This window comes from Bidens hawaiensis, unplaced genomic scaffold, assembly GCF_021521415.1.
Source record: "Bidens hawaiensis isolate Kalapana, Puna unplaced genomic scaffold, B.hawaiensis_p1.1 tig00036417_1, whole genome shotgun sequence".
NCBI classification, from domain to species: domain Eukaryota; kingdom Viridiplantae; phylum Streptophyta; class Magnoliopsida; order Asterales; family Asteraceae; genus Bidens; species Bidens hawaiensis.
The window spans coordinates 145,414-156,704 of NW_027496365.1; the positions used below are offsets into that span (position 1 = coordinate 145,414).

The 11,291-nt window shown below is 36.9% G+C and overlaps 1 protein-coding gene and 1 pseudogene across 2 annotated transcripts; both read left to right on the forward strand.

Moving 5' to 3' along the window:
* The first annotated feature begins 772 nt into the window (after positions 1-772).
* On the forward strand, positions 773-3,719 carry LOC143588489 (expansin-A15-like). Its single transcript, XM_077069475.1, has 3 exons — positions 773-1,326; positions 1,410-1,722; positions 2,970-3,719. Exons 1-3 carry the CDS (start codon positions 1,200-1,202, stop codon positions 3,274-3,276), a joined length of 747 nt encoding a protein of 248 aa, XP_076925590.1. The 5' UTR covers positions 773-1,199; the 3' UTR covers positions 3,277-3,719.
* Positions 3,720-5,661: 1,942 nt separating this feature from the next.
* Positions 5,662-8,093, forward strand: LOC143588498 (chlorophyll a-b binding protein P4, chloroplastic-like; annotated as a pseudogene). Its single transcript, XR_013145119.1, has 3 exons — positions 5,662-6,296; positions 7,059-7,471; positions 7,955-8,093. The product of XR_013145119.1 is annotated as a chlorophyll a-b binding protein P4, chloroplastic-like (transcript).
* The last annotated feature ends 3,198 nt before the right edge of the window (positions 8,094-11,291 follow it).

An 11,291-nucleotide genomic window follows, 5' to 3' on the forward strand; every position in this document is an offset into this window, starting at 1 on the left:
GCATGGAGATGCTGATTTTCCATAATTCAGCCGCAAGATGAATGTGATCCTATTGGTTTATGTTACACGTCGGGAACGACATCAAAGCCTAAAGGGGTTGTTTATAGTCACCAGGGCGCTTATCTCAACTCACTTGCATGTGTTTTCATGCATGGTATGGGAGAGATGCCTACGTACCTATGGTCGGTGCCTATGTTTCATTGCAACGGATGGTGCTTGTCTACGAGGTGTGGATCCCATTCATAAGGTTACTCATATGGGTTGCAAGTGTTTTGTAACACAACTATCACCAAAAGAGCAACTAAGTTAAGTTATTTGCAAGCAAAATAAAGTCACTTAATTAGTTGTTTAAAGAGTTTAACACTTATGTGACTTATTGTATCACATACACTTTTTTTAATAATATATCAACCTAAAATACACTTTGACCAAAGTCTTAACCATCAAAGACGACAATCATCTCCGAATACCCGTGAATGAAAACCCAATACCTGGTTTTGAAAAACAAAATCACATCTTTCGAAATAATTAGACTAGACCCATGTGAACTTAAATTTTCAAATTGACTTTTCAAAGTCAAAATTTTCCGTTTTTTGTTTTCCCCTAGGAAACTTGCTTACACATTACCCTATCCTTCGATTGTTACTTCCTATGTAGTTAACAATCTTCACCACAACCTCCAATGTTACATATTAAAAATCAAAACCAAAACCGAAAAACATCAAGCGAACGACCTTTTTTCTCTAACTGTAGAGGTCTAGACACTAGGATCACCGTGACATTGGACTAATTGGCCTTCGGTATTAAACGAACGGACTCATATCCATTTGTCTACTTTAGTGTTACACCATAATAATATAATATTATGTAACTAGCATATAGCCAAATTACAAATAAAAAAGGACATGCTATATTTGTTGTGCTAAAAGTTATACACACCTATGAAATCTGTCTTGATACAATGTTGTGACCCTACTAAAACATGCTGGCGATTTCATGTTGCTACACCTAAACAGTACAAGCTCTCACCTCCCACAACGTGTGTAGCTTCACAAAACAAAAGCAAAACAAATATATATAGCTTATAACATGATTTTACCAAATTACCCCTCTCAACCATCTATTTATTCCCACCTCAACCCCCTTCACATCCCACCCCATTCTTCACATTCATCACCATTTGTTATTGTGTAGAAAACATGAATACAACTGTTGTTATAGCAGTGTGTGTTATGTCAATGACATGTTTTGTTCAAGGCAACAATGGCGGTTGGATTGATGCTCATGCTACCTTCTATGGTGGTGGTGATGCTTCTGGCACTATGGGTATAAACTAAAAACTAAACTTATTATTGTTTCATTTCATTATTTGTATATCATAAGTTAATATGAAACTGTTTTAATATCAGGTGGGGCTTGTGGTTATGGGAACTTATATAGTCAAGGGTATGTTACAAACACAGCAGCATTAAGTACAGCACTATTCAACAATGGCATGAGTTGTGGAGCTTGCTTTGAAATCAAGTGTGCAGGTGACCAGAAACAGTGTCACCCTGGTTCTATAACAGTCACTGCAACTAACTTTTGTCCTCCAAATAATGCTTTACCTAACAATGATGGAGGATGGTGTAACCCTCCACAACATCATTTTGATCTTTCTCAGCCTGTGTTTCAGCAAATTGCTCAGTATAAAGCTGGAATTGTTCCTGTCCAGTACAAAAGGTAGTAAATTTGTTAGGGTCGTGATATTGGCACACCCCACATCTATTTAGACGCCACCAATATGGTCCATATTGTCCAAAGACACAATATTGGCTAGAGTAATGCATTCTAATAAATGCTTTTAGTGCAATTTGACAAAATAAGCATGTAGCTATTATATAAAAAAATCCAAACTGTTAAATGAAGTGACAAGTAAACGGGGAACAAGCTGCCCCGTAACCCTTTTGGATAGCAAACTTAATCCAAAAGGGAATTGAAATAACTGGAAAACCAAACTGCAACAAAAACCAACACTTTTGGTTTTATGTTTTTTTTTGTAAAAACTGAACTTATGGTTCGGCTTTTCATGTACTAAACAGCATAAAAAACCGAACTGAATTTATAGATTTTCATTTTTTAATTTTAAGTAATTTTTAATGAATATGTAACTAAAATTTTTTGCATAAATCTATAATAATCAACTAGTTATTAATTAGCAAAATGATTTAGGCTCATATTTATTACTTTGGGGCAAAAAATATTTTCGGTCCATAATTTTGAAGCTTAAAATGGCAAAACCGAAAAAACCGAACCCAAAAGCGAAAAAACAAAACGTAACGGTTTTCAAAAATTCAAAAATCCTGATTTTTGGGTCGGTTTTAGTCCAAAACCGAACCCTGCATACCCCCTAAATCCCTAAATATTAGTAAACAATCAATCAATCAATCATACCCAGTAAAATCCCACCGACAGCAGAGCTATAGGTAGGGTCTGGGGAGGGTGGGATGTAGGCACACCGTACCTCTATCCAAAGGAATAAAGAGGTGGCTTCCAGAGAGACCCTCGGCTCTAAGAACATGTGTATGAAGCAAAAAAGGAAATCAAAGTTTAACAGTTATATAAAAAACTACTACTAATTATAATAATATTAATAAAAAGGTCACAGTTAAACCGCAATATAAAAGCTAATAATAATAATAATAAAGTATGTAAGGGAAATACCATTATGGTATGTGACCTAAATAAGTTAAGTCTAAGCCCTAAGGTATTCAATTCTCTCTAAAAATCCTTAACTTTAATTCTACTTCTCCACGAATTCCTATCCTCAACCATGTCCTCAGAGAGGTTTAGGTCTATCAAATCATGCCTAATCCTCTCATCCCAAGTCAATTTCGGTCGTCCTCTCCCCTCTATTCGGTCGTCAATTTCGGTCGTCCCCTCTAAATATTAGTAAACAATTAAGTAAATCGTATTCGTGTTTTTGTCAGGGTACGCTGTATGAAGAAAGGTGGGATCAGGTTCACGGTTAACGGACACGCATACTTCAATTTAGTGCTGATAACAAACGTAGGAGGAGCCGGGGACGTAACCGCAGTCGCAATCAAAGGTTCTAAAACCGGGTGGGTACCAATGTCAAGAAACTGGGGTCAAAACTGGCAAAGCAACTCGAATCTCGACGGTCAAGCACTGTCATTCAAAGTGACAACGAGTGACGGACGCACTGTGATCTGCAACAACGCGGTCCCGGCCCATTGGTCGTTCGGGCAGACGTTCACCGGCGGACAATTCACTTAGACATTCATCAAACACCTGGCGTGCACCCGTTAAAAGAGCTCTTGTTTTTGTGAGCTCGGGTGGTTTATGGTTTATGTTATCGTAGTTGTGTGTGGTTTAGTTTAGAATTTAGGGTTGCCGGGTTATCCTTCTCTTCCGTTTTTATGACGGGGAGAGATGGAATACGGCAACAATATTTAGAGTTTAGGGTTTAGGGTTTAGACGGTGAAATCGAAAGCTACTGGCTTCATTTCACTATCGAAGTTAGTGTAAAATACAGCAGCTTTTTTAGCAGCTGATGAGTGAGTCAGTCAGAGTGTGTTAATGGGTGGCATGCCACACCGCTTGTTTGTCTGTATTTGATAATCAATGATGTCTGCAAACTGTTTTATTGTGAAATCTCACTACCTTTTACTGTGATATAACACAGACACGCATCTTGGCATATTGTCTATTTATTGCATGCGGGTACTCTAATGCAATTTATGTTGTGATAACATTGTACAAGACTACAAGTGCTGATGCATGGTGTACAAGTTGTATGATAACCGAACGTTCGAACCGCATGTGTACTCTGGTTTTGTTATCACTTATCAACTAGTGTATGGTGTTTGCGCTACTATATCGATGAGTTAATATACAGTTTAACCTTAATGACGGAGTCAATAAGTGAGTGATATGGTGGTTAAGTAAACATGTCTAGAAGTATTAAAAAACATGCGTATAAAATAATTAAATCGTATAAAATCATCGTTTTAACTATTGAACTTTGAATTATCAAGCTTATAATAAATTTAATTTTTTTTTAAAATAAGCATAGAAGAACAAATATTTCTTAAAAAGAAAAAAAAACACATTTTCTAAACTTTGAGAGTCATATGATAACTCTATTAAAGTTCTGTTATAAAAATATATATAATTTAAAGAAAAAATGGTACAACTGACTGATAAATGCAAGCACGCTAACTAATGACGAATTACAACTATTCACCCTTCTTAAAATGTTATTAGGTATAATGATAATGATATTATCACAAAAAATAAAGTTAATAACATTTATTATTGATAACTAGTTTTACGAAGTTCAAATTCTTTGAACAAAATTAACATTCGATCTACTTATGAACTAACTTAATCAATTTCATAGTCAGTTGAACTCTAATTACTCCAAGTTTAACAAGCGGTCATCTATCTATCTGACTATATATAACTAAAAGTGGATTTAAACTTTATTTAGTACTCAATTTTAACCGATCCATTTATCTTCTAATTTTATCAATTTCATAGTCAATTGAACTCTAAATACTCTTTAAATATAACAAGTAGACATCTATTTGACTATAAACACCTAAAAGTGGATTTAAACTTTATTTTCTCAATTTCAACCCAAATCCGGCATTCTTTTCAAAATCCAACCAATTTAGTTTGGTCACCTTTCATATGTATTTTAAAACTTACACTCATTATGAAAATATAATTGATCATTTGAAAAGAATATTTTGTCAACCACACCAATCAATTCATAAAATTAACAATTTAGGACAAGTTAGTCAAAATCATCATTTTAGATTGAATTTTAAATTATCAACCAAAACAACTTAAAGATGATTATAATCGCCATCAATTCGTGATTGTCACACAGTTTTAAACAAGGTCTCATTTACATCATTTTTTAATCAAAATCCATCAAAAGCTTATATAACCATTTCTTGTTTAACCTAATTAAACAGAAAAAAAAAATAATCAAGTTTTATGTAAACTTGGATTGCAAAGAGGCCCCATTAGTATATTTTCCTAGTACAATAAAATTGGGCCCTTCAGATGTTATTAGTAGCCCCAAATTGCATATTCAATCAGGCATTTCTAGCTATTAATTTATTTATCTTGTTTTGGCTTGTTCATATTGTATTTTGCATCTCTTTGTTAACTATTAGTTGTTTACTAGTAATGATTATAACTGAAATATTGAGAAGCTTTGTGAGGCAATTTCCTTCATCTAGTATTCTGGTTGACACTTACATGGAATTGAGATTAGACACTTCGACACTCTTACGTTTATGTGCAATTATTATTTTTTGTACTTGATCCATTATGACTTGACTCGTTCTAACCAACCATTTGTAGGCCCCACTGGCAAATAAAAATCCTTGCATATATACTAGTACAAAAAACACTAAATAACGCGGTCTGTGAAAACTTTTTAAGACGGTTTTGATGAGAACCGTCATATTTGAGATTTAAACGGATTTTTTAAATTTAATAATTTATCGAAGCGTGGTTAAATACGACGCTAGCTTTTGAGACGTAAGCCTATTGCCTTGTTTGATTAAAAAACGTCTTATTAGCTCTTGTTTTTTGTACTAGCCAGTGATAGTTTGCAAAAAGAAACTAAAATATAAAATATATCTAGGGTTTTGTTATTATTATGAATCGAGGAGCCGTTAAATTATTTAAACGTGATTACGTTGGTTCATCTTGCAAACTCGATCGTCCTTGCATAGGCTGCACAACTCCTGTTCCGACCGGTCAGCCCATTTCGACCTTTATAACATTGCAAATAAGAAAGTAAAGAAATTTCAATGTGTATGTTCTATACTAAGATACATGTAGCCTACAAGTTACAAGACACTTGTCCAACAAGACCAAAGTAATAGATTTCTTAGATATGGTACCAAGATAAGGATAAGAGCCATCTCTTGTAATTGGTCAATCTCCCAATCAAACCTAATATAACAATACCAGACCCAAGTGTCCATAACATTAGCCACAAAGAATACTAGTCCTACAAAAAGGACACAAAACATCACATATCTTGCACTCATCCCACCCAAGAATAATAATATGACCACCTTCACACAAGCATCTACCGCCGTTCTCCGGCCATGCAACTCGAGGTCCACCTTCCTCTCCGGCTCACCAGGAAAGTTTAGCCGAACATTAGCCGTTAAAACAACCACTTCTTCATCTATTTCTTTCAAAGTTGAAGCCAAGAAAGGTGAATGGCTACCCGGGTTAGCTTCACCTGGTTACCTTAATGGAAGGTAATGGTCCGAGCTATGCAAACACCACTGACATATTATCTAGACACAACTAACGTGTCATATACGTCGTATGATAAAGAAAAATGGTCATACGGCCATTGGAAGATCTTAGCGTGGGCCAAGGAGGGCCATGGCCCGGCCAACTTTTTCGTTCATCAGTGTAATTTTTTTTCGAAAAAATAAAAAAAATAGTTATACGTATTGAGTCTAGCCCATCCAAATTATTGTTCAAAATCCTTCGATCCATCCATATTATGTGTTCAAGATCCACCACTGCATACGGGCCATGTGGCAGATTTTGGTGTGCACACATTATTTAATATCCTTTGGTCGTATGATCGACATCAACTTTATTCTTTTAAGGAATGTTTTTCCGTTGTATAATATAATCAATCATTGCATTGAAATAACAAGGTAAACGGTGAACAAACTGCGCCTCTAACCATTTTATGTAGCAACACTAAATATTCATTCAGCGATGAAGAAGCCAGGATGGGGAAGGGTAACAAGGTCTAATTTTCATTCAGCGATCTTTTTTATCTGAATGGTTAAGAGGCTCATTCAGCCATTAAGATGTGGTATTTTAACATAACAAACACTCTTAAGTCTGACCTGGTCAGAGTTGAACCATTAAGAGACTCATTCAGACACAAACAAACAGCCGCTAAGTATTTTAAAAACCAAGTTAATATATATATATATATATCTTATCTTGGTGCTATATATAATACTACCATGCATTAAGTATACTTTTGTATACAGTCTTGCAGGTGATAATGGGTTTGATCCCCTGGGTTTAGCAGAGGATCCTGAAAACTTAAAATGGTTCGTGCAAGCCGAGCTTGTGAACGGTCGTTGGGCAATGTTGGGAGTCGCCGGAATGCTATTGCCCGAGGTTCTAACAAGTGCAGGCTTACTCAATGTCCCAAAGTGGTATGACGCAGGAAAGTCCGAATATTTTGCATCGTCTTCAACTTTGTTCGTGATCGAGTTCATCTTGTTCCACTACGTAGAGATCAGAAGGTGGCAAGATATTAAGAACCTGGGTAGTGTGAATCAAGATCCGATCTTTAAAAGCTACAGTTTGCCACCAAATGAAGTTGGGTACCCTGGTGGCATTTTTAATCCCTTAAATTTGCACCCACAACTGAGGCTAAAGAAAAAGAAATTGCCAATGGTATGATTTGATCCCATACTAATTACATTACACAATACTACAGATGGTCTGGCATCTAATTCCACAATGTTTCAAACAATGGTCTAGATAGGTCAGACAGCCGTTTTGACCAAAAGTTTTCAAAGTTAATTTGATTGTTTATTGTATCAAACAACGGTTGTCTTGACCAATAATTTTCGAAGTTTGACCCCGATGGTGAGATGACCGCCCGAAAACTTTTTAAATGGTGTGCTAACCAATAAATTTAAAAGTTCGACATTATATATGAAAACAGTCATCTAAGTGTTTTATGAACGTCTGTTTGACTCTTTATAAGTAATTTGTAACATATTATGTACTATCAATTAATTATATAAAATAATATAATAAGAATAATTACAAAAGAAATATACTTTATTTATTTAATTATAAAATATAATTAATTATATCTAATATGATTATTGATAATTATCATTAACGAGTAGCATTGTATGTTACATACTGGGAGACTAGCAATGTTGGCGTTCTTGGGGTTCATTGTGCAGCACAATGTGACCGGAAAGGGGCCGTTTGATAACCTGTTGCAACATTTGTCGGATCCATGGCATAACACTATTGTTCAAACGCTTTCCGGGAACTAAAGATATATATGTAAGAAGGTGAAATGAATGAAGACTCTAGCTTTTGAATGTAGAGAGGAAACGAAATCATTGTTAACTTTTTAGTTTTAACTTAATTGTCATCATTCTTTTTTGATAAAGAAGTTACACAGAAGAGTTTTTTTTGTTCTTGCTTTATAGCAATTCATGACTGAAGAAACACTAACCGGACCCCGGGCAGATTACGGGTAACCTGGGGGTTAGATAGATGTTTCCCACGAGAGGTTAGACCCGGCAAAGATGGTTCTTCTGATAACCTGCAAAACAGACACCGTGAGCTCGTCACTGAAAAGGGGGGGGGGGGTTCCTCATTGTGACCACCCTCCGGCGTGAGAATCAGACTAGATTGCTCTTGAATATAAATGTATATTAAGAGATTGCTAGAGCAGATATCAGGTATAATATGTAATACGAGATAGTATATGATGATAATATGATAAGATGAGATGATCATACCATTTGGGGTATTTATAGCCGAAGGTAGGTTTCCAAGGAGGTGTGGCCGGCTGAATAGTATTCCTGTTCTACCAACTGTGGCCTACGCACGTGCCATGCTGGTAGTTGGTGGGTAGGCAACGGCTGACAGTAACCAGGCCTGCTGTGTACTATTCCTTTTCCACCAACTGCCGGCTATGCACGTGGTATGACAGGAGTTGGTGAGTAGGCAGCGGCTAATAGTGACATACAGTACAAGAGCATGCTGCTCGCCATACTGTTGTCAGTGAGCTGTCGTATCTTTGGTCAGATCTTTTGCCCATACCTCGTCAGGTACAGTACAGAAGATCTTCCCGTATCGTACGGACTGGCTCATTTGGGCGGGAGTATTCCCCCTCCCGCCTTTGTGCGGGACTGTTCCCGGCTTGCTCATTCCTTCTTCAGGTGACTACTGAATTATTGAGAGTTAAGCCTTGTGCGTGTAGCCATGCTGCGCGGGTAGCCTTCCCTGATGGCTGGTATCCGTAACTGCGGGAACAGGCGGAGTACTTGGAAACCATTGGGAGGCGTTTCCTGCGGGAACAGCTTGCGTACTGCGCGTAAGGACGTCACGTCTCTGAGCGTGGTGGGTCCTGCTGATCCAGTTGGTTTCTGCGCAGACGTCCCTTTAAGTTAAGTCTTGCGGGTTCAACCGCGTAGACGTCCGTTAAGGAGTCTTGCGGGTTCAACTGCGCAGACGTCCCTTTTCAAGGTGAGTCTTGCGGGTCCAACTGGGCTCTGCTGGGACCTACCTCTTCAAGTCCCCCCAGTCCAATGTTCTTCTCATGAATGTTTAATAAAGTGAGGTGAACTTTTGGACTTAAGCAAAGGGTTTTTGAAAAGGGTTTAGTTTTAAGGTTTTCCATGGGGATTCTTCCCGCGGAAGTCCTAATGTCACGCAGAATTTCCCACTGTTCTGCTTGATCTTTGGGTATGATGCGGGTAGGTCTGTAACCTCCTCGCAAGTCAGGAGCGTTGAGTACCTCTTGTGTAGATTCTCCATGAGGTTTTGGTAGTTTTGAACATAGTGATCAATTGTGTTAAAACCACCAATTCCATCTTGAAGCTTCAAACAATTTAGTTCTCGACGTTCCCGCTATGCGGGGATGTTATTCCCGTTTCCGCAAGCATGGCCCAGAAGATCCTTCTTGGTTTCATTTCCCTACGGAGTGCTAGGTATGTGAAGGGTTTTGCCTTGACACTGTACCCGCACTCGTCTTATAGTTACTTTACTTCCAAGGTATTCCTGGCGTCAATTCCCTGCAGGTGCTAGGTATGTGAAGGGTTTTGCCTTAACTGTTGGAATATCGTATGCCCGAGACACATAATTAGGTTAATGTGGCTAGGTGTGTTTGATCCAAGTCGGGTCATACCCAATAACGAGTTAGACACACACCAATTATGTATCTGTTAAGATAAGATCTATAAGACAAATACAGAACACGACACATTCAGAAAATCGGGTTTCTGAATACTTTCTTGAAAGTGTTAAATAAATTAATTGGTTAATTTATTTATTCAAATAATTATTATTGGAATGATTATTTAACTATATGTTCTTTTTTAAAATGGTTTATAAAAGATGGGGTGTTTATATATTTTATAAAGTATAAAATAAATTAAAAAAAAAAAAATTTATATAATTTTGGGGCCGGTTTTGGGTGGGCCCCACACCCCAAAGATTTGGTCAAAAATCATGTCATGGATATGGTAGAGATGGAGTAATTCTTACTTAACCAAAACCTAACCAAAGATATGATATGATTATATATATAGTATGAAAGATACTTTCAAGGAACATAACAAAAAAAAACCACACAACTCTTTCTTTTCTTTCTTCTTGTTTTCGGCCAAGATAAAAAGAAGAGGCTCGGGTCTCGGTTATTCGTGTTCAAGCTCCCTAACATAGCTCGGTGTGTGTTGGAGGCTCGGGGTATATTCCGTTTGAGGATTTTCCTTTGAAAGTCTAGCATCAACATCATCATCTTCTTCAACAACAACTACACTCTTAAAAGGTTAAGAATGTAAGCGTTTATAGTTTTTGATAGTTTAGTTTTTCCGTATCATTTGATCCTTGCTTCGGGTTTCTAATAAATAGATTATTGGTAATCTTATGACATGAATAAACTAGGTTGTTCATGAACATATCTTATATAAACTTGTAATATATACATATATAAACACATGGATACATATGTTTGGTTTGTAAATATCACGCTTCCGCCTTTATTGTGACTAGTTAAATGGTTAACTAAGTATATATTTTCCATAGAAACCCAACAAATGGCATCAAGAGCCGGGATACGGGAAACTAAGCTTCGGGTTTTCGATTTTATATTTTTCCCCTTGAAAGATTTTATACAAAAATAAACATGCATGATTTTTTGTATTTAATCTTGTTATTATTTTTGGCTTTGTTCAAAAAAAAAAAATATATATATATATATATATATATATATAAAACCGAGTACATGGGCCGAAGCCCAATTCGGATGTTATTGGGCCGAAGCCCACTTCATTAGGTTAATGGGTTAACCGAGAAGAAAAAGGAGGGGAGAAAGTTAAATGGGCCGAAGCCCATTTTGTTAAATGGGCCGAAGCCCATGAGACTTTTCATTGGGCCGAAGCCCATGTGTTTTGGACAAGTGGGCCGAAGCTCATAATCAAGTTATTGGGTCAAGCCCAAATGGGTTGGGCTAGGCCCGA

What these genes read in the sequence shown, in the direction of transcription:
- LOC143588489 (XM_077069475.1), top strand. Translation starts at nt 1,200, where the DNA reads ATGAATACAACTGTTGTTATAGCAGTGTGTGTTATGTCAATGACATGT. An exon ending in TGATGCTTCTGGCACTATGG is followed by an intron (nt 1,327 to 1,409) that starts GTATAAACTAAA and finishes TTTTAATATCAG; the next exon opens with GTGGGGCTTGTGGTTATGGG. An exon ending in GTTCCTGTCCAGTACAAAAG is followed by an intron (nt 1,723 to 2,969) that starts GTAGTAAATTTG and finishes TGTTTTTGTCAG; the next exon opens with GGTACGCTGTATGAAGAAAG.